The following is a 24,649-nucleotide window of genomic DNA, read 5'->3' as shown; positions in this document are numbered from 1 at the left end:
CTGTTTTTTGTGTGGGGTGAAGCTTCTTTAGCACCCACGGTGTCCATTGATCCCTCCATGGGATTTGAATCTCGTTTTGGAGGTTCTGGTGGGTTCTCTTTTTGAACTTTTGAAGGCGAGCACCTGTAAAGATCTTACCTTGAAGACGGTGTTTTTCGTGGCCATTGCTTTGGCACGCAGGATTTTGGAGTTGCAGGCTTTGGCCTGTAGGGCCCCTTTTTTGTCCTTTTCCAAGGAGAGAGTCTCACTGAAGCCAGTTCTGTCCTTTTTTGCCCAAGGTGGTGTCTGACTTTCATGTGAACCAAATTATTTCCTTGCTGGTCCTGGGGGATGGAGCAGGGGATTCGACTCAACATTGTCTAGTGAAGTTGGATGTGAAATGCGTGTTGTCATCTTTTGAGGAGGATGCAAGAGTTTTGTGCTTCAGATAGATTGTTCTATATGGAGTACCTAAGAAGGGGGTGGCCGCTTCCAAGGTGACAATAGCCCGGTGGCTGGAGGAGGCGATTGCGTCAGCTTATCTGCTCAAGGGTCATGATGTGCCATTGGTGCTTAAGGCACATTCCACTCGGGGGGTAGCTTCCTTCTGTGCGGAGAGCAGTTTGATTCCTCTGCAGTACATTTGTAGAGCGGCAGTATGGTCGTCTTTGCATTCCTTTGTGAAGCATTATAGAATAGATGTGCAAGCGAAAGAGGATGCTGCTTTCAGAGCAGCAGTTTTGACTTTTGGTTTTCGGGGGGTCCCGCCCTTAGATTGTTACTGCTTTGGTACTTTCCAAGCATCTTGACTGGTCTGGAGGGTTGCTGAGGAAGGTGAAGTTAGGCCGTACATGCAAATTTTCTTTCCTCTAGACCCTTCAGACCGGTCAAGAGCCCACCCGGTTTTTCATTATGGTGTTTGTTTCTTGTGTTTGAGCCTGAATTTTGCTGTGGCTGTTTACTAGTACACATATGTACAATACCGGTCCAAAAGATACCAGGCTTAGTTTCTGGTGGTAGACTGGTGCAGGTCACGGTGCTGGTTGCGCTAGATCTGCAGAAGCACGAGTAATTCTGTGAGGGGCTCCAGGTACAGGGTTCTATGGGTTAGTTCTTTATTTCTTTCTCAGCTTTATCTGTATACTGGCTGGTTGGGGTTCTGCACAGGATAGATACACAGTGGTCAAAGTCAGGTGTTCTCAGTCTCCCTCTGCTGGTAGGCGTATATAACCCAAACGTCTTGACTGGTGTGGAGGGGCTAGAGGAACGAAAATTAGCAGATAAGGCTATCTGGATATCCTGAAATCCTGACTGGCAAGGGATACCAGCAACATAACGTAACCAAAGACCGTAACTGGACATATCTTAATCCTTCCTCTCCCTCTCTAAGTTCCCCCCAATGGTCTTTACCATACATGTACTTCAATATCACCTTGTTCATACTGGAATCGGCTAACGCCGTTTACGGTACTATGTAAGCCATATTGAGCCTGCAAAAAGGTGGGAAAATGTGGGATACAAATGTAACAAATAAAATAAATAATTTCACCTTACTTGATACTTAGAAGTAAATTTGAAGGAACACCAGGATCTTTTTAATAGGATTACTGAATCTCGTTACATTGAGAGAGAATTTTACAGTGAGGAGTAATTATCAGCATGAAAGAAGCAATTCTGAGGTGGTAGCACTGAATGTGTGATGACAAACGTAATTAAATGGTGTAAATGAACAAATAATCCTATATTATAAAACGCACCTCCAACATTCTAAAGCTGACTGCATGGCTGAGGCATTCCTGCTCTCTCTGTATCCATCTCCTGAATTGACATCACATACTTCCAGGTTCGTCACAAGCAGAAGTGACCAACCACACGAGGTTTCTTGGCTTCAGAATGTTGGAGGTGCATTCTATTAAATAGGATTTTTTTTGTTTTGTTTTGTTACATTTGTACCCCGCGCTTTCCCACTCATGGCAGGCTCAATGCGGCTTACATGGGGCAATGGAGGGTTAAGTGACTTGCCCAGAGTCACAAGGAGCTGCCTGTGCCTGAAGTGGGAATCGAACTCAGTTCCTCAGGACCAAAGTCCACCACCCTAACCACTAGGCCACAGCCAGAGCTCAGCGTCCTGCACAGTAACGCTCAGACACCAGATAGGGAGGGAGGGGGGGGCCTGACACCAGAGAGGGGGGGAGGTATCTCTGTCACACACTCTCTCTCTCTCTCTCTCTCTCTCTCTCTCACACACTGTCTCTCTCATAGTCAATGTCTTTCTCACTTTCACACACTGTCTCTCTCACACACACACACTGTCTCACACTGTACCACATTCACTATCGGGCATATTTTCAAAGCACTTAGCCTTCCAAAGTTCCATAGAAACCTATGGAACTTTGGAAGGCTAAGTGCTTTGAAAATGTGCCTCTATGTGTCACACAGTCACTCACACACTCTCTTGGTCTCATACACTCAGTCTCACAGAGAGTCTGTGTCTCACACACAGTCTCTCTCTCGCACACACTGTATCTTGTGTGAAACACACTCTCTCTCTCACACTGTGTCTCACATACGCACTTGCACACACTCTCATTCTCACACACACACTCTTTCTCTCACACAGACACACTCACACCCAGACTCACTCTCTCTCTGTCACACACACACACTCGCACCCAGACTCACTCTCTCTCACACACACACACTCGCACTTTCACTCTCTCTCTCACACAGTCACTCTCACATACACTATCTCAAACATACACACTCCGAGGAAAACCTTGCTAGCGCCCGTTTCATTTGCGTCAGAAATGGGCCTTTTTTACTAGTAAATCATAAAACACTCTCACCAATAAATTCTAGGGTTAAAATCAACACAAATTCAGCCTCCCAATGCTAGGTTATATGGGCCTTCTCAAAAAGTCATGCTTTGAGCAGCAGCCTGAAGGCACTACACAAGAAAAGGTGATCTTATGTGTACAAGGTAATCAACAACCATTAACATCAAGTTACATCAAGTATGCATTTTGTGAGCTAAAAACTCAAGTAACATACAGTAGTTTAAAAATATCCATTGCCTTGAAGCCAAAAACCCGACCTTGGAAATTCTTTTTTTTTTTTTCCTTCGGGAACTGACATCTGAAGTAGGCTTTTTGAGAAACTACATGATTAGGTTACAGTTTATTAAATTATATTCATCCTATAATTAAGAAGATCACATATACATATCTCATTTAAAACAAAACAGTACATGAAATTTAAAACAAAACAAAATCCAGAAAAATAAAAACACAAGAAAAACAAAAACAATCCTTGTGTTGGTACTAAGATAAAAGCAAAACTTTGATTGTTTTTATTAAGAACCTTCCTTTGAGTTTGAGGATGAAATTAAAAACATACAGCTCAGCCTTGTGCTTGGAAGGCTCATTTTATTTGAGGGCCTGACCTTTTAACAAATAAAAACCTAGATGTTCTCTTGATTGGCTGGCGCAGTATTTTGCAAGCTAAGGAGACAGCAGTAAGAGAGAACATCTATAAAGCTTAAAACTAAATTTAGTTAGTAGAAGAAATCATTCCATTGCAACACATATTCTTACCGGGGCTTAAAATGTTTTATTTTTTAGACTAAAATTTGGTGATTAGTTTATTTTCAAAGTTAAAATTGTTTTCTTACCCATTAGGTATAAATATATGAAGTGAAAAAACATTTGATCTCCTGTAGTACGAAATCTTTACGCAACCAATTTTAAAACCTTAAACTGTAAAAGGGAGAGAGATTTTGGCGGTATGTTATCAAAGTGGACTACTGTTAAGACAGGTTATTTTTCTACTAACTCATACTATTTTTTTTTTTTTGTTACATTTGTACCCCGCGCTTTCCCACTCATGGCAGGCTCAATGCGGCTTACATATTGTATACAGGTACTTATTTGTACCTGGGGCAATGGAGGGTTAAGTGACTTGCCCAGAGTCACAAGGAGCTGCCTGTGCCTGAAGTGGGAATTCAACTCAGTTCCTCAGTTCCCCAGGACCAAAGTCCACCACCCTAACCACTAAGCCACTCCTCCACTCTATTTTATCACAGGTTCCATTGTATGCAGTGAAACCTAGTTAAAAATAACCCGTTTACAGAATAACACAATTCCCCCCCTCCCCGTATACAAATTCTAATGTCTTGAAGCGATTTCTAGAATTCAAAGTTCCTTGTCATCAGCAGCAGATGAATCCATTAACTGATGGGTTGAATCCGCCTACCAGCAGGTGGAGATAGAGAACACTGAAAAACCATAGTGCCTCTTGGACGGCTAGCCCCCAACTGCCTTCAGTATTTCTCTATCTCCCAGCAGGTGTGGACGTAGCTTGATGAGCTCCTGGATTTCAGACTGCCTGGGATGGCTCCTGTGCTTTGCCAGTTGAGCAGGGGTGTTGTGGCTGGTGGTGCCCACTTTAAAGGCATATAGGTTCGCCCTTTCCCTGCCTTATCCATTCCCCCCACCTCCCGGAGTCCCTCTGTTGCTGCCTGCCTCCAACTTTCCTCACAGCGTTAAAAAAAAAAAAAAAAGAGAAGAGCTCACTTTTACTTCATGGCTGTTCTGAGGCTTTTTCCAGTGATCCTGGTTCTGTGCAGCTTGACCGGAGCTCGTTGACTCGGTCTTCTGAGGTGAGAGTGGTGCCCAGCTCCTCCGTGGAGGTCCCACGGACGCCGTTCCGATCGGGTTAAGTTTTGGCGCGAAGCCGCCATTTTATTGCTATATTCCCGTCCTGTGAAAAAACGGTCGATGGCTGCTGAAGGAGTTAAGTGCTGCTCCCGTTGTGGTAAACGCAGATCAGCAGCCGGGGCTGTGTAAAACGTGCTCCTTAGATGCTCACGCTGGTTTGAACATGCCGAGCGATGTTTTCTTCCCACTCGATGGAGCTGGCAGTGGGCGCCATTTTGGAAGCGTCGCATGCCTCGACCCTCGGGTTGCGGAGGGAGTCTGAGGGCAGGGGGACGCCTCGTTTAGAGGCTGCCAGAGGAGCTCCTACATCCGTTTCTCCTAATTCGGAGGCGGAGGGTCGGGGTGAGTTTTCTCCCCTGAGTTTGTGCTTTTAATGCATAAGGTGTTCATGCTGAAAAGAGCTCTGCCACAGGTGTCTGACACTGCGTTGCCTCCTGGCTTCCCTCTGGGTGTTGATGCCCCGGGGATGACTTCAGAGGTTATTTCCTCCCCCGAGCTGTTGGAAACACGCTAACATAGACGGGTAAATTCCACGTCTGAAAGTGGCGCATACCCCTTTTCCCCCTGTGGTCGGGCTGTGGAGAGTCTGAGGGATCTGGCAGACCCTCAGGGACGGATGATCCAGAGGAGGGTGCCTGTTTGCCACTGGATTTGGATGATCCCAATGCGGTCCGAATTTTCCGCGACGAGCTGCCAGCTCTCATTACTGACGCCTTGCAGGCCCTCTCGATTGATGATTCTGCTGAAGGCGACGCCTTCTCTGTTAATCTTAGGATGGCGAGTACTAAGAAGCCTACTCGGTCCTTTCCTGTGCATGACTCCATCCAAGAGCTTATTTCTGCTCAATGGTATGACCCTGATGGGCCTTTGAAAGTGACCGGGGCTATGGGTCAGCTTTACCCTCTGCGTGTGGCACTTGGCCCCTTTGGGGATGCCTAAAGTGGATGCATTGGTCACGGCGGTGACAAAAAAGACCACTCTCCCAGTAGAGGGAGGGCGCTGTCGGGACCCTTTTCTGCAATTCTCGGAGTCCGGAGTAATGGTACGTACAGTGCCTTCCTTCCTGCCAAAGGTGGTTTCAGCGTTTCACCTGAACCAGCCCATTTTTCTTCCTTCCTTTTCTAGGGAAGAGTTCCCGGACTCCTTTGGGCAGTTACATCTTCTGGATGTCCGCAGGGCGCTGTGCAGTATCTATAGATGTCTAATGACTTCAGGACTTCTGATCACCTTTTTGTCTTGTTGTCAGGTCCAGCGTCTAAGGCCACTATAGCCCGTTGGCTCAAGGAAGTCATTTTTGCTGCATATCTGCTTTCAGGTCGGTCTCCGCCTGAAGCGTTTAAGGTGCATTCCATGAGAGCCATCTCTTCCTCGTGGGCTGAAACGGATGCACCTCTCTCTTCAAGAGATCCGTAGTGCAGCTACTTGGGCTTCTCAGCTCTCTTTTGCCCGGCATTACAGGCTGGATGTTGCAGCGAAGCAGGACGCTGTTTTTGGAGCTCAAGTATTGGCTCGTGGTGTGGCCTGTTCCCACCCTAAGTAGGATTGCTTTTGTACATCCATCAGTTAATGGATTCATCTGCTGCTGATGACAAGGAAGGGAAAATTAGTTCTTATCTTGGTAATTTTCTTTCCTTTAGTCACAGCCGATGAATCCATGATCCCTCCCTGTCTGACTTGTTTTTTTGTTCAGATCTTTCATGCAGATATAAATCTCATTGGGAGAAGTTGGAAAACAGTAATCAGAATTTCGCATGAATGTTCTACTACAGGAGATTGAGATCGTCCCTCCTTTGTTGCTCCTGTTCTGGGGCTGTTTGTTCACTGTGAGGAAAGTTTGTGTTACTGTACTTGTATGGTTCACTCAGCTTTGGAAATCTCAAATACTGAAGGCAGTTTGGGGGCTAGCCGTCCAAGAGGCACTATGTTGTTTCAGTGTTCTTTATCTCCACCTGCTGGTAGGCGGATACAACCCATCAGTTAATGGATTCATCTGCTGTGACTAAAGGAAAGAAAATTACCAAGTAAGAACCTAATTTTCCCATATTACTGATGAGATTTACTTACGAATGTTTCTTGTCTGCCAGGCCAAATGTTAGCTCATGGCAAATAACTAAATGATAAACAGGATCATTTTATAAACACCTTTTCATGTATAAAGGCCTATTTTACACAAAGAAAAGGATATTTATAAAACTGTGCAGCAATATCAACTTGGGCAACCTTGTCTCTTATATTTGTTACAAATGGGCCTCAAACACTGATATGCAGTCCAGTTAATCATCATGTCCTCTGTTCTCCAGGTTCAATAGCCAAGGGGGAACGCTTTAATTTATGAACATCAGGTGATAGGGTTTTTGTAGCCCCTATGTGAGATACTGCAAAATAAAGTTGCCAGTAATTCAGTGGATGGAAATCTTTCGGCATATGTAATTTTGCCTATTATTTGTTCCTTGTTAAGATACTAAATGCCAGCCACAGACAAAGGACCGATCCGCCCTTGGTCAATTAAACCAGCCTTCAGCTATGGGTAACCGTCAACATAAATGCTGTCGGCATTCCAGCAGCAGCAGCATGTGAACTTCAGGCAGGTGTGTGTGTACATTTACTAAAGTAGTTTTCAGCCTATGTCTGATTCTAGAGTAAGTAAAATGTACCAAATTTTACCAGGTGTTTTGCCAAAGATGTCCATTTATGAGCTATCTTTGGAAGTGCTTGGGACTTCTTGAGACTAATTCTGTTAATTCATTTAAGGTTCTTAAATTAAGAAATCTTCCTAAGTGACTTAGAGCCAAAAGATACAGCAGATATAATGGGAAAGCATTCCTGATTTGGTTTGTTGCACTGTGTTTATACATTTCTCAGATGATCCTTTGCTTTAAAAATATGATTTGCTTTAAGTTTCAACATTTTTATTGATGACAGTTCAAAGTAAACACCTCCAGATAATATAAGTGTACAGAGATTCACATAAGAAAATGTACACAGCAAAGACAAAACTATACAGTCCATCATCAAACTTTTAACAAATTTCTCCCCGCCCTGCCCTGCTCCTACCCTCTATGGTATGTTTGTTTCGACAGTTTTTTATTGATGGCTTGTGTATCGTACGTGTGCCTCCATTAACGCTTCTTACAAAACAAATAGTTCACTTACAAACCTCGGCAAACCAGATAACCATATTTAAGATTAAACGTCATCAGTGTTTTGTACAATTGCACTCCTACACCCCTCCCACCCTCCCCTCTTACCCCTATTGCCCTGAAAGAAAAAAAAGGGGGGGAGGGGATCCCCTCCGGCCAGCATTTCCACTGTTGTGCTTCTTTGCACAATTCTTTCCTCTGACTGCAACGGAGCACCCCTACCCCACCATTCCATACTCTAAAGAGAATTCAAAAGTAGACTCCTGGCCCTATGCGAAAGAGAGTCGATATACATGTCCCATACTGCCCGAAATAGCTTTAATCTCTTGGGATTTGACCTAGCATGCTGTCGTTCCAACAGCATCAGCACATGTAATCTATTTCTCCACGTCCAAAAAGATGTCGCTTCTTCCCCCACCCAAACTCCCAGGATCGCTTTTTTCCCCAATAGTCCAGCTTCTCCTAATAGGCATGTGGGCCTTCTCTGCATACGAAAATGCTTCATACTTGTCCAGCAACACCACTGTTGGGACAAGCGGGATTGTGCAATCTAATAGTTTCCCCAGATAATTGAATACTGCTTTCCAAAAATTCTGAATCATCTGGCATTCCCCAAAAGAATGAAAATAGGAGTTCACTCCTTGTTTACATTTTTGGCATACCTGCGATTCCACCGCCCCTATCTAAATAGCCGATCCTGAGTAAAGTAGTGCTCTATGTAAGTGCGGAATTGACATTCCTCAGATCCGTATTTACCGATATCTCCTGTATTTGTTTTATGAGTTTTAGGGGCTCTAATCCTAACCCTGTTCCCCTTAGATCATGATCCCACTTGATATTAGGTCGTCAAAACACCCTTCTTGGGAGTTTCAGTTGTAACCTTTTATGCAGTCTGGATATCGAAACGGCCCCAAATATGATTTGCTTTAAATGAAATGACAACAAATAGATTCCTTATGGTCCATCCTGGTCCATACAGTAAGATGCTAGAGTTGACCTGCCCACTTTTTGTAGGTTACACTCTCTATGCCCTCGGTTTGAGGATGTACCTGCCACAAATATAAAAGACAAATACAAAAAATATAAGTAAAATTATCTGAAGGCCAAGTTACAATTCCACATTACAAGGAGAGAAGACACAAGTACACATCCATGTAAAAGGTGTAGTCCTTCATCCTGAAATAATAAAACCTAATCTCACTTCATATGTAGGACAGAAATCTCTCCAAAACATTATTAAGCGTCAGAAATGTTATCTAACATAAATATTTCTAAATGTAGTGGGTCCGTTAAAGTGTACCTGTTTCCCTTTAAAAGAAAGCAAGCGAACAGAAGGAAATCTAAGAAAAATGGGCTCCCAAGGCCAAAAAACTCTAGGCCGTAAGGAAATATCAGAGAGTAGAAAGACCTTGACATCCCATTTCTACAAGAATGGGACAACAGATGCAGGAACAGTTCTAGACAAGATAGCACCGCTCCAACTAGAACTCAACATAGGAAAGCTCAATCCCATGTTTTAACGAAGAATTGAAAGAACTAAAAACACAGGTTAGAAGACTAGAAAGAGCATGGAGCAAAAAAAAAAAGATGAACACACACTCAAAAGAGTGGAAACAGCTACAAAGAAAATACAAATACAACATCAGACAAACCAAAAGAACGTACTACAAAACTATAATAGGACCAAATTACAAGGATACGCACAAACTCTTTTCATTTGTAAACAATCTCCTAAACACCACACAGGTCACCTCGAATAGCATAGACACCCCATCGGCAACCAACCTAGCGAACTATTTCAAGGAAAATCATAAAGCTCAGACGCATGATACCAAGCAATACCATTGCAGTGCACAAGCATCTTTGAATGCTTAGACCCAAAACCTGGGGAATATCCAGCCGATCGCTCATGGACCAATTTTGACTTGATTTCAGTAGATGAACTTACCACTGGCTCAGAAATATCCCAAATCTCAATGCAACTTGACATTTGCCCTACTAGCCTAATAAGAACCGCCCCCAAACAATCAAAAAGACCTCACGAACCAAGTTAACTACAGACTCCTAAATGGTCTCTTCCCCACGGATAAGGAAATATCCTTCTCACTCCGCTGCCAAAGATGCTAAGAAAAGCACACTGGACCTAACCAAACTACTGACCAGTTGCTCTATCCCCGCTCATAGTGTCTGCAATGAATTCATTAAAAAAAAAAAAACAATTGCAACCGGCAAGAACATACTCGTATTACAATTTGACATGGTGGATCATCTATTAGAATACTTCGGATCGGAAGTCCAGTTCTCAATGTTCGAAGGATTCCTCACCACCAGATCCTACCAAGTAACATAGTAGATGACAGCAGAAAAAGACCTGCACGGTCCATCCAGTCTGCCCAACAAGACAACTCATGTGTGCTACTTTTGTGTATATAAAGTCTGCCCAGCACTTCCCCGCCTCCCACCACCGCTCTGGCACAGAACTGTATAAGTCTGCCCAGCGCTATCCCTGCCTCCCAACCTCCAGTCCCGCCTCCCACCACACTGAGTCTGGCACAGACCGTATAAGTCTGCCCGGACTATCCCCGCCTCCCACTACCGGCTCTGCTATCCAATCTCGGTAAGCTCCTAGGATCCTTTCCTTCTGAACAGGATTCCTTTATGTTTAGCCCCCACGCATGTTGAATTCGTTACCGTTTTCCCTCTCCCACCACCTCTCCGCGGGAGGGCATTCCAAGCATCCACCACTCCACTCTCTCCGTGAAGAAATACTTCCTGACATTTTTCTTGAGTCTGCCCCCCTTCAATCTCATTTCATGTCCTCTCGTTCTACCACGTTCGTATCTCCGGAAAAGGTTCGTTTGCGGATTAATACCTTTCAAATATTTGAACGTCTGTATCATATCACCCCTGTTTCTCCTTTCCTCCAGGGTATACATGTTCAGGTCAGCAAGTCTCTCCTCATACGTCTTTACGCAAATCCCATACCATTCTCGTAGCTTTTCTTTGCACTGCTTCGATTCTTTTTACATCCTTAGCAAGATACGGCCTCCAAAACTGAACACAATACTCTAGATGGGGCCTCACCAACGACTTATACAGAGGCATCAACACCCCCTTTCTTCTGCTGGTCACACCTCTCTCTATACAGCCCAACAACCTTCTAGATACAGCCACCGCCTTGTCACACTGTTTCGTCACCTTCAAATCCTCAGATACTATCACCCCAAGGTCCCTCTCCCCGTCTGAACCTATCAGACTCTCGCCACCTAACACATACGTCTCCCGTGGATTTCTATTCTCTAAGTGCATCACTTTGCATTTCTTCGCATTGAATTTTAATTGCCAGACCTTAGACCATTGTTCTAGCTTCTTCAAATCCTTTTTCATGTTTTCCACTCCCTCCGGGGTGTCCACTCTGTTACAGATCTTAGTATCATCCGCAAATAGGCAAACTTTACCTTCTAACCCTTCGGCAAGGTCACTCACAAATATATTGAACAGAATCGGCCCCAGCACCGATCCTTGAGGCACTCCACTACTCACCTTTCCCTCCTCCGAGCTAACTCCATTCACCACCACCCTCTGGCGTCTGTCCGTCAACTAGTTCCTAATCCAGTTCACCACTTGAGGTCCTATCTTCAGCCCATCCAGTTTATTTAAAAGCCTCCTGTGGGGAACCGTGTCAAAAGCTTTGCTGAAATCTAAGTAGATTACGTCCATAGCTCGTCCCTGATTCAATTCTCCTGTCACCCAATCAAAAAACTCAATGAGATTTGTTTGGCACGATTTCCCTTTGGTAAAACCATGTTGTCTCGGATCTTGCAACTTATTGGCTTCCAGGAAATTCACTATCCTTTCCTTCAGCATCGCTTCCATTACTTTTCCAATAACCGAAGTGAGGCTTACCGGCCTGTAGTTTTCAGGTACTTCCCTATCACCACTTTTGTGAAGAGGGACCACCTCCGCCGTTCTCCAATCCCTCAGAACATCTCCCGTCTCCAAGGATTTATTAAACAAATCCTTAAGAGGGACCCGCCAGGACCTCTCTGAGCTCCCTTAATATCCTGGGGTGGATCCCGTCCGGTCCCATGGCTTTGTCCACCTTTAGCTTTACAAGTTGTTCATACACACTCTCTTCTGTAAATGATGCTGTATCCACTCCACTATCATTTGTACTTTTTCCAGTCCATCGCGGTCCTGCTCCAGGATTTTCTTCTGTGAAAACAGAACAAAAGTATCTATTTAGCAAATTTGCTTTTCCTTCATCACTATCTACATAGCGGTTCGCAGTATCTTTTAGTCTCACAATTCCCTTTTTAGTCATTCTCCTTTCACTAATATACCTGAAGAAACTTTTGTCACCCCTCCTTACATTTCTAGCCATTTGTTCTTCCGCTTGCGCTTTCGCCAGACGTATCTCTCTCTTGGCTTCTTTCAGTAACAATGAATACTGACAGATCATCACCTTGGATACCGGAATGTGGAGTTCCCAAGGATCCCCCCTTTCACCAACTATTTTCAACCTAATGATGATACCACTAGCCAAACTTTTAGCCAATCAAAACCTTAACCCCTACATATATGCTGATGATGTCACGATCTACATCCCGTTCAAAAGTGATTTAAACGAAATAACCAACGAGATCAACCAGAGCCTCCAAATCATGCACTCTTGGGCGGACTCATTCCAGTTAAAACTTAACGCAGAAAAATCTCAATGTCTAGTTCTCACTTCCCAATATAACACAAACAACTACCCTACCGTAACCACACCATACTGCACACTTCCTATTTCAGAAAATCTGAAAATTCTTGGAGTCACTATTGATCGAAACCTCAAAAGAATAAAACCTTTTTTCCCAAGAAACATCTTCCGCACCCTAGTACAGTCATTAGTGATAAGTCACTTGGACTACTGTAACACCCTGTACGCAGGCTGTAAAGAACAGACCATTAAAAAACTCCAAACAGCCCAGAACACCGCAGCCAGACTCATTTTTGGAAAAACTAAATACGAAAGTGCGAAGCCCCTAAGAGAGAAACTGCACTGTCTCCTGCTCAAGGAACGAATTGAGTTCAAGATCTGCACAACCGTTCACAAAATCATCCACGCAGATGCCCCACTCTATATGTTAAACCTAGTGGACTTAACACCCAGAAACGCCAAAAGATCGGCCCGCAAATTCCTCAATCTGAACATCCCCAGATGTAAAGGAATTAAATACAAACAGTCATATGCCACTACTTTTGTGTACAAAAGCACACAAATATGGAACACATTACCCATGACCCTGAAAACCATGGACAATCTAACCAACTTTCGCAAATCGTTGAAGACACATCTCTTCAACAAAGCCTACAAAAAACATCCTTAATGAAACAAATCATTCCTTAAACCACTCAGGTTCATCACAAAACACCTCACACAACCTTACCTAACACCTTCCCATCTAAATCCTCATATACCTTCAGCCTATTATTGATTGTATTTAAGATCATGTAATGACTACATCATGATAACACTCTGTAAGCCACATTGAGCCTGCAAAAAGGTGGGAAAATGTGGGGTACAAATGCAATAAATAATAATAATAATAATCCACAAAAAAGGCCATTCCTATAGAAATAGAATCTTTTTTTTTTAATCAGATTATGCTACAAGAAAATAAGAGTTGCTATACTGAGTCAGGCCAAAGATGTATCTAGCCCAGTATTCTGCTTCTTTCAGTGACCAAGCCAGGTAACAAGTACCTTATAGCATGGAATCTTGCTTCTTTTTGGGATGCTAACTATGGCTACCCATTAATCACGATTAACGCCGTGAGCAATACTTAATTTAGTAATCTCGATTCAAAATTTTAATCACAATTCATAAAATTAATCTGTGGTGCCTTACTGTCACAAAACACCTAGTACCCACCTGGGGTTAACCCTGTGGCCACCTAAAGTGTCCAAACCAGCACTGCTCAGGCTTGCCTGCCCCTGTGCATGTGCTGTACTGTAGCATACCTTCCACCCCACTGCACTTGGGTTTCTCTTAACTTGTGGGTGGGAGACTCACCCAAAGGCATCTTGCCAGTGATTTCTAAGGACACTGGGGCCACAATCCCAGGGGTCCCACAGTTCCTAGGATACACCCACAGACCCAAAACACAAACCACCAGGATTTTTAGTCCAGGGCAACAGAACTAATAAACTAATAGGTTTTATTATCAGAACAAGGTAGAACAGTGAACGCAGGAATAGGGTGTACTTGGCAGACAATAACAGGTAATTTAAAGAGGTATCAACACAAAACTAAATGCTTATTCACTACCTGAGTAGTTCCTGGAGAGTTCAGAAAAAATATAACAGGTTTGAACAAGGTCTTAGTTTAGAGGCTCTTACTCTCCACGCTCCCATTCTGAAATTAAAGATTTCCAGCAGCTTCTGGCTGGTTTTTGAATTTCTGGGCCAATCAGAGCCCAGAGCATTAACACTGAGAGGTTTCTGACCAACAGCTGTACAGGTTACTTTCCCTCAGAGCTTAAGTTGAAGGAAATGGTCACCTCTGTAACAGCTTCAAAAGCAGAGGATAGACACCATCCGCTAGCCAAACAAAGGAAATGCACTGGGGAACAAATGTCACAAACAACAATTGATGGATGAGCAAAAATTCACTAAATTAGTTATATCAAAAATGTTTTGCTCTAGAGAGTTGAGAAAAGAAACACTGGTAATCAGTTATAATTAATTAAATAAGCCTCATCTGCTCTGGGAAAAGACAGACTTTTATAGTATCCATCCCATCAGGGCTCGCTCTCTCATTTGCTTGAAAAAAGGACTGCAGTGGAAAATACCTAAAAACAGAGAAAAAAAACTAATACAGAAAAAAGTCACTCGACTAAAAAATATAAACATTCATTGTTACCTTAACTCGGCTTTCTTAATGATGGTTTAGAAAAACAGCTCCAAGGGATATAGCATTGCACACCAAAAACTGGTTCCACTTATCTTTATATCAGTGTCCAATTATCTTTGCATTCACTTTGTCAAAATCCAGTTAAAATGCTACAAATTGAAAGCTACCATTTGTTCACATACCAAACCTCAACAAGGGAGGAACTTTCCATGGATTAACTAGGATGAAGATTCCCAACATTTTTTGCCACTGTCACACACTTGAGTGATGTTTTTCAGCATATTATTCACAATGACACTAAGATCTTTTTCCTGGGTAGTGACTCCTAATGTGGAGCGTAGCTTTATGTAGCTACAATTTGGGTGGTGGTTCCGAATGTGCATCACTTTGCACTTTCCGACACTAAATTTCATGTGAAGGAAGTAGGAAAGTAGAGGATAACACACTGACTTCCACACAGGAAGTGTCAAACAGATCTTTATTGAGGTACCAACTATAGCTACATGATGCAAGGTTCCACATTAGGCGTCACCGACCAGAAAAAGGATATAGGTGTCATCATTGTTGATATTTTGAAACCCTCTGCTCAGTGTGCAGCGGCGGGTAAGAAAGCAAATAGAATGTTAATTATTATTAGGAGTGGAATGCAAAACTGAGAATGTTATAATGCCTTTGTATTGCTCCATGGTGTGACCGCACCTCAAATACTGTGTGCAATTCTGGTCACTGCATCTCAAAAACTTTATAGTGGAATTAGAAAAGGTGCAAAGAAGGGCAACAAAAATGATAAAGAGGATGGGACAACTTACCTATGAGGAAAGGCTAAAGGGACTAGGTCTCTTCAGCTTGGAGAAAAGACAGCCGAGGGGAGATATGATATAGGCATATAAAATAATGAATGGAATGACATGTGTGGACGTGAATCACTTGTTTACTCCTCCCAAAATTACTGGGAGTAAGGGGCATGCAATGAAGCTATTAAGTAGTAAAATTTAAAACAAATCAGAGAAAATATTTCTTCACTCAACATATATTTAAACTCTGGAATTCATTGCCAGGGAATGTGGTAAAAGCAGCTTAGCAGGGTTTAAAAAAAAGGTTTGGATAACTTCCTAAAAGAAAAGTCCATAAGCCATTATTAAGATGGACTTGTGGAAAATCCACTGTTTTTTGCTAGGATAAGCAGCATAAAATCTATTTTACTGTTTTGGGACCTTGCCATGTGCTTGTAATCTGGATTGGCCACTGTTGGAAACAAGATACTGGACTTAATGGACCTTCTGTTTGTCCCAGTATGGCAACACTTATGTAATAAAGATTGGTGCCTCAATAAAGATCTGTTTGTTTTACACTCCCGATGTGGAAGTCTGTGTGTTATCCTCTAGTTTCCTGCTTCCTTTGGATCTATGTAGAGGCTGTTTCCTGTTTTACTAAATTTAATCTGCCATTTTGGATGGCAGTTTTGTAACTCTTGTAAGGTCCTCCAATTTCTCACAGTCCATATGTGATTTAACAACTTCGAATAATTTTGTATCATCTGCAGATTTGATCCTCGCTTCCCATTTCCAAATAATAAATGTTTTAAAAAGCACTGGTCCCTCTACCCTCTACTCAGGAGCTCTGCCTGCCTCTTGGGTCTTTTGTATAGAATGGGGAGTATATCTGAAAATGCTTCCCTGGAATTTCTGGATTTCAACTTTCTACCTAAATTTGGCGCTCAGAACCTCCCATTTTCGTACATCATTGGTACCCATGTGTGCCAAGACTACTGGCTGCTTCCTAGCACAGTCTAAAATCTTACCTAGGTGATGCATGAGGCCTACAACCTTTGCAGAAGATATGCAATGACCAAGCAATCCCAGCTGTCTGTCTAATAATCAAATCTCCAATTAAACTGGCCATCCTAACACTTTTCTCCTGGGCATAGTTATCAATAGAATGGCCGTAGTAGATATTATAGTTTATTAAAATTTACTAGACTGTTCTAGCTAATAATGATAGGACAGAGCAAGGAGAAAAAGGGACATACAAAGTAAGGTAAATAGATGAGGGGAATAAAATATAGAAGCAAACAAAAAAGAAATACAAAAAGATTAAAAGATATAACACATGAAAAGGTCTCAATGACTGGTGGCCCCAATCAGTTTGTCTCCCCAAAAGGCCTGCCTGAACAACCAGGCCTGAAGATTTGCTTTAAAGGTATTTTTTATTGACAGTTCACTACGGAGAGTGATGGGGGAGATTGTTCCATGTGTGGGGGAGGGGAAAGAAAAAAGAATGTACAGTGTTTGGTTAATTAAAGATGTGCAAGTTTGGGACCTGGCAAAATCAGTGGTGGTCATTTAATGAGCGGAGGACCCTAGCCAGTGAATAAGGGATGGTAAGACTGGCAAGATAATCAGGAATACCTGTCTGAAGCCTGTCAAATCAAGGCTATCTGGAGAAACCATGTATCGAACATCCTTCCATCCGATTCTTCTGTATCCTCATCTCAGGTATATAATACAAATTAGAAATGACAATATTTTGAGAAAATGGTATCTGAAGTACTTCTTTCAAATGTTACCCCTTCGCGAAAAACTACACTGGCTCCAAATCAAAGAACGCATTGCCTTCAAAATCTGAACTATGGTTCATAAAATTATACACAGTGAAGCACCGGATTACATGGAAGACTTAATTGACCTACCAGCCAGAAGCTCATCCGTATCAACACGAACGTACCTAAATCTACACTACCCAAGCTGCAAAGGACTCAAATACAAATCAACTTACGCATCCAGTTTTTCCTACATCAGCACACAACTGTGGAATGCACTACCAAAAGACTTGAAAACCATATATGACCATCTACACTTAAGAAAGACGCTCAAGACCCACATGTTTAAAAAGGCATACCCTACAGATCCAACATAAATGCCTGATCTCTGCGATACAACACCACTAAAGTTCGTAATGGCCATCACCGAACTCTCCCGTCGCACAATTCCTCTATGTGGTCCTACCACATGAACCGTACCCTATCACAACTTCACCTTGTATTTGTTTACACCGGAGTCTGCAACTGCTCTCCGGCAGTATGTAAGCAACATTGAACCTACAAAGCGGTGGGAAAATGTGGGATACAAATGTAACAAATAAAATAAAAATAAATAAATCAATTCCATAGGATATAGTCTAATCTTGGGATATTTTAAAGAATGTAAATTCTTGGCTCTGGTTCTGTTTTCTGCTATCTCAAATTGACTATAAATAAGCAGTCCTTCAAGGTAACTGCAGCTTAAAGCTTGGAAAGAAGTAATTTCAGATTACATTTTATTAAAATGATCTTTAAAATGGGACAGTTGTCTCTTGATCCTTCATTTTGGCCACAGCCTCCGTAGTAAATAAGCCAATTGTAAGCTAAAATCCTGAAGCAACCTTAGTTTTGAAAACTGCATTTCAAATTTTGGGGAAGAAAATATCCATTTTAAGGGGATAAAGTTCCTTCCACAGCTTCAGCATTAGATGTAAGTGCCTTAGGAATGGGAACCCCATCAGAGGTTAGTATCACAGGAAACTGAGAAGGCTTGCCAACACAGGCTGTGGTGGATATATCTTTTCCACCTACCACACGTCACTGAGATGGGGGAGGTAGTTGGGTTCTAATCTCCAGGCTCAGGGAAGCCCTAGAAGTTGATAAACCATCTCTTCTGTGTTATTTTAAGTTCTGACGCTGCAGATAATAAACGTTGACCCATGGGAATTTGCTGTAGATAATAGATGTTGATCCATGGGAATTTGAACACTTCATCTTCCTCTTGATATTCCTTTTCCCTGTTGCTGACAAGATTTACTAGCCTTCCTGGGGACTGAAGGGGCATATCCAAAGTGACGCACACCTGCAGCCATGTGCCACTATGCTAAGTTCTTAAATACCTGACAGTAGGCAATGATGTCAGCACAGGGGAGGACAGACCACAACAAGGCAACTCCCTCGTCGAATTAACGATGTTGCCAGCCTTGTTCTTCCAACAGTTTTTCAGGACAGGTCTTAGCAGGGCCGCTAGGAGACAAAGCTGGGCCTGGGGCAAACAATCTTAAGGGCCCACCCATGCAGCCTCCAAAAAAATAAAAAAGATCATTCTGATAAACTTCCTGTTGAATCACCAAGATTGCAAAATGTTAAAATATACCACCACTCATTGGAATCTGCATCAGTTTTGCTTGTTCAAAGCTTAAACTTGAGGTCATAGGTGTTAATACCTGTAACCTATGACTTTAAGCTTTGAACAAGCAAAACTGATGCAGATTCCAATCAATGATATTTTCTAATTCCTGCATCATGATGTAAGGTGGCCGCTACCAAGAGGTCACGGTGCAATCTAGCTCCGTGACCCCAATCGAAAAAATTGGCTGGGACCGGGCCACGCGACCCCAGGACCCCCGAACGGAGCAGCGAATCGATGGCCGATTGTATCTGGACCTGACTGATGAGTGACGGTCTCACCTGAGGATCCCAAGGCCATCCTATCCATTCGAGTTGCAGGTCGGGGCCGCAGATCGGGCCACCGGACGAGCTGTGGAGAGGTGCTGTGAGCAGGCCGCAACTCCCTCTCTGCCCAGGAAGCCTGACGCATTGCCGCGCCCGGTGCCCAACAGCACCCTCGAGATCACCGTGAGAACACAAGCCGCTCTTGTGGTGTGCCAGAGGGTCAGACGGAGACGTGGAAGGACAAGCCGTCCCACCAACCTCCTCCATGGATGGACCGCTGAGTGCCTTCAGGAGCTGACTGTAGATCATCCCCGTTCCTGCTGCTAGGAAACACAGCGCTGACTATTGGACCTCGGCGCCGCCTGTACCGCTGGAAGCGCTGACCAGCCAGAGTGATAGTGAGAGGAAGCGGTGTGTGCAGGGGTGGTTGTGTGACGGGAGCAGCCAGAGTGGAGGTGTCCCGAGCCGCATGTGCCGACCGCCGTAGTGGGGGCAGCTCGTGCCCAGTCGGGGAACGATATGAGCCTCTGAATCTGGGAGTATATGAAAAGGATCTGCAATGGGTCTAGAGCACTGGTTCAGAGCGTTTCACCAGTCAAAATGCCCCTGGCATCTCCAATTATCCCACTGATCATCTAACTGCTCCTGTCGGGAGGATCGGCTCAGAGGAGAATCCAGTTGTCATCTGGAACCGACTCGTGGAAGAGTCTGCTGTCACCTGAGGCCAGCTGACCGACCTCCCATCCCTCTCTGGACCAGAGGAACGCGTGGAACGCACAACTCGTACTGAGAGAAGGATCATGTGGCACGCGTAACTCAGATGGCGCAGAGGACCGAGAGCGCAACAGCCTTGAACTCAAGGCTGGGAACGAGAGGGAGCAAGACCCGCCTCTCCCCGGATCTCCAACAGAAGCCTCCAACCCACCAGAGGTCCGATTCAGACCGGTAAGGAATCGGACCAGCACCCCCCTCACCAAGGACATCAAAGGCCAAACCTGCAATCTGCGGTGCCGCCTAGCCCTGCAGAACATTGTGAAGAGCGTCGACCGACTGACCGATAGATCGAGAGAGGAGCAGCACGAGTGCACCACACCACACACGCGACCACCGCACCACACATGCGACCATTGAGTCGTTGGAGGCCTTGAACTCCAAACGAACCGAAATCACAATGAACTCCATCAAAGTACTCCTAACAGTCTACTCCTTATCGCTAATCCACCTAACACCACCCCACTAGCAGAAATTAACTCGATACCCATACTGCACAACTATCAAAGCCTAAACGGATATACCATACCACACCACACTGACAACAACCAAAACGAAGGAAGAACACAAACGGACACCCTCAACAGAAGGGAAAAAAAATCATTAAAAACCCTCACAAACTATGAAACAACAATTGACAAACGTTCACATAACACTGAACACAGAAGACTCGCATCAAACTGTTCAAGTAGTCTACGTTAATGCCAGATCCGTAGTAAACAAAACAACAATAGTAGCAGACTGGATCATGTCGGCAAAACTTGATCTACTCTTCATCACTGAAACCTGGATCCACAATCAAGAGGACCCAATTATCCATAACCTATGCCCTCCAGGATATAAAATCACTCACTGGACCAGAAAGGAAAAGAGAGTTGGAGGCATAGCGCTTGTATACCAATCCCTTTTCACCATTGAAACCACAGGCAAATCCATAGCAACCCAACTCGAAATAGCCTCACTCAGAATCCAACACAAAACCCTGCTCAACCACCTAAACTGTGTCCTGTTCTACAGACCACCAGGCAGTTGGAATGGAAGCCAGTCAAACTTCATGGACTTCATCTCAAACACTTGCGTAACCAACCCCAATATACTAGTATTAGGAGACATTAACCTTCACCTAGAAGACCCAAACTCTACCAACGCACGAGAATGCAAGGACTTCCTTCATTTATGTGATCTCAAATGGCCACATATGCAATCAACCCATGCGAAAGGACACACACGTGACCTCTTCTCATATAAACTGTCCATGGACCAGAACCTAATAATAACAGAAACTATATGGACAGAAACACCATGGACTGACCATTACAAATTAAACTTATCCCTAAAATGGCAGAAAAAAATGTTCTCTCCACATATGAGAACACATCCTACACCACGAGAGGCCAAATAGACGCGGAAACATTCTGGAAGCAGATATATAATAACGATTGGACAACACAAACGGACTCCGTATATCACCTCTCAGAATGGGACAAAAGATGTAAACAAATATTAGACGAAATAGCACCCTTAAGAACAAGAACCTCACGCAGACACAACTCGATACCATGGTTCAACGAAGAACTGAAAAAAATTAAAAACACAATCCAAGAAACTGGAACGTACACGGAAAAAAATAAAATATGAACATACACTCAACGCATGGAAGCAATTACAAAGGAAATACAAATACGCAATAAGACAGACCAAAAGGTCATACTAGAAAACTAAAATAGGGCCGGATTACAAAGACACGAAGAAACTATACCAGCTTGTGAACAAATTACTAGACATAACGCCGATCACCACAACCAATACTGACATCCCATCTGCAGACAACCTTGCTAAATACTTCAACGAAAAAATTGCAAACCTACGCAAAACACTACCCCAAAACTTCATCAACGAACTGGACTCACCACCTGGCGAATACCCAGCAGATCGAACCTGGTCAAATTTCGCTCTCCTCACAGCCGATAGTTACCCAGGCGATTAAGAGATACTCCAACAGTCACTGTCAATTGGATACCTGCCCCAGCTACCTAATAAAATCCGCCCCCACCGCTTCATAACAGAGCTCACATCCCACTTAAATTTCGTGCTTCAACAATACTACTACTACTTATCATTTCTAAAGCGCTACTAGATGTACGCAGCGCTGTACACTTGAACATGAAGAGACAGTCCCTGCTCGACAGAGCTTACAGTCTAATTAGGATAGACAAACAGGACAAACAAGAGATAAGGGAATATTAAAGTGAGGATGATAAAATAAGGGTTCTGAACAAGTGAATAAGGGTTAGGAGTTAAAGGCAGCATCAAAAAGGTGGGCTTTTAGCTTTGATTTGAAGACGGCCAGAGATGGAGCTTGATGTACTGGCTCAAGAAGTCTATTCCAGGCATATGGTGCAGCAAGATAAAAGGAACAGAGTCTGGAGTTAGCAGTGGAGGAGAAGGGTGCAGAGAAGAGAGATTTACCCAGTGAACAGAGTTCCTGGGGAGGAATGTAGGGAGAGATGAGAGTGGAGAGGTACTGAAGAGCTTCAGAGTGAATGCACTTATAGGTCAATAAGAGGAGTTTGAACTGTATGCGGAAACGGATAGGAAGCCAGTGAAGTGACTTGAGGTCAGGGCTAATATGAGCATAATGACACTGGCGGAATATTAGTCGTGCTGCAGAATTTTGAACAGATTGAAGAGGAGAGAGATGGCTAAGTGGGAGACCTGTGAGAAGCAAGTTGCAATAGTCTAAGCGAGAGGTGATGAGGGTTCTGGTAGTGTGCTCAGAAAGGAAAGGGCGAATTTTGGTGATATAGAGAAAGAAACAACAGGTTTTAGCAGTCTGCTGAATATGTGCAGAGAAGGAGAGGGAGGAGTCAAAGATGACCCCAAGGTTATGAGCTGATGAGACAGGAAGGATGAGAGTGTTATCCACAGAAATAGAGAATGGGAGAAGAGGAGAGGTTGGTTTAGGGGGAAAGAAAAGAAGCTCGGTCATGTTTAGTTTCAGATGGCGCTGAGACATCCAGGCAGCAATGTCAGACAGGCAGGCTGATACTTTGGCCTGGGTTTCAGCTGAGATTTCTGGTGTGGAGAGGTAGATCTGAGAGTCATCAGCGTAAAGATGATACTGAAAACCATGGGATGAGATCAGAGTATTAAGGGAAGAAGTATAGATGGAGAAAAGAAGAGGTCCCAGGATAGATTCCTGAGGTACACCAACTGACAGTGGGATAGAAGTAGAGGAGGATCCTCTAGAGTATACACTAAAGGTACGCTGGGAGAGATAAGAAGAAAACCAGTTAAGAACAGAGCCCTGAAATCCAAGTGAGGACAGCGTATCAAGGAGTAGGCTGTGATCAACAGTGTCAAAAGCAGCAGATAGGTCGAGAAGGATGAGGATAGAATAGAGACCTTTGGATCTGGCCAGGAATAGATCATTGGAGACTTTAGCAAGCGCTGTTTCAGTTGAATGAAGGGTGCAAAAGCCAGATTGAAGTGGATCAGTGGCCTAGTGGTTAGGGTGGTGGACTTTGGTCCTGGGGAACTGAGGAACTGAGTTCGATTCCCTGCACAGGCAGCTCCTTGTGACTCTGGGTAAGTCACTTAACCCTCCATTGCCTGCCGCATTGAGCATGCCATGAGTGGGAAAAAGCGCGGGGTACAAATGTAATAAAATAAATCAAGAATAGCTTGAGAGGAAAGAAAATCAAGGCAACGGCGGTGAACAGCATGTTCAAGTAGGATAGGAAGGGGGGGAGATGGGGCAATAGTTGGAAGGACAGGTTAGGGTCCAATGAAGGTTTTTTTAAGGAGTGGTGTGACCACGGCATGTTTGAAGGCATCAGGAACCGTCGCAGTGAAAAGTGAAAGATTGAGGATATGACAGATAAAAGGGATGACAGTAGGAGAGATAGTGTTAAGTAGATGGGTGGGAATAGGATCAGAAGAACAGGTAGTTAGTTTCAAGGAGGAAAGAAGATATGTAGTTTCCTCTTCAGTGATTTCAGATAAGGAAGAAAAGGAGGCGGGTTGGAGGGTTGAGAGAATGGACTAAGGGAAGGAAAGGTGGAGGTGACCTGGTTGAGAATTCAAGTTTAATCTTGTGAACTTTATCATGAAAGAACTCAGCCAGAGTCTGGGGAAGACTCCCAGGTTATTGCTTTAAGTGTTAACTCTTCTCTGCTGGCCACAGACCCTTCCTGTTGCGTCCCCTCCCATGGTGGAAACAGGAAGTACATCACACAGGAGGCGGGACAAGGCAGGAAGAAGGACCTGTGGCAGCAGAGAAGACAATGCAATAACCCAGTCCCAGCCAGAACACACAAGCAGGAGACCAATGCAGCCTCCTGCCTGCCTGCCAGCCACTGGAAGCCTTGCTGATGCGGTGGCAGCACCAACCCTGTTTAATCTTGCCCTTCCCTCTCGTTTGCCTTGGGTCATAGCCAAACTTCTGTTTCCAAAACTTCTGCAGTAAAGTTCTTAAATACCTCTTTGGGCTCTGATGATGTCACAACAGGGACAGGTCAAGCCATGTCAAGGCAACTTCTTCACTGAATTAAGAATGTTGCTAGCCTTCGTCACCCATAGTCTTTGAGGATCTTAGCATCTAGACTTCTCTTCCCTAATTTCTCTCTTTTTTAAAATGAGGGTTATTTTTAAATCTATAGTGATCACT

The 24,649-nt window shown here is 43.8% G+C and overlaps 1 protein-coding gene across 1 annotated transcript in view; it reads left to right on the top strand.

The window, feature by feature from the left end:
• The window catches only part of HIPK3 (homeodomain interacting protein kinase 3), a 283,073-nt gene that overhangs the window by 252,725 nt on the left and 5,699 nt on the right, over positions 1-24,649 (top strand). Inside the window, 2 exon segments of the mRNA XM_030200637.1 lie at positions 7,153-7,236; positions 7,239-7,282. Of these exon segments, the coding sequence (XP_030056497.1) occupies positions 7,153-7,236; positions 7,239-7,282 (128 nt within the window).

This window comes from Microcaecilia unicolor, chromosome 4 (assembly GCF_901765095.1).
Source record: "Microcaecilia unicolor chromosome 4, aMicUni1.1, whole genome shotgun sequence".
Classification (NCBI taxonomy): Eukaryota; Metazoa; Chordata; class Amphibia; order Gymnophiona; family Siphonopidae; genus Microcaecilia; species Microcaecilia unicolor.
Note: the sequence above shows the minus strand (reverse complement) of the source record. Positions and strands in the feature narration are given on the sequence as shown.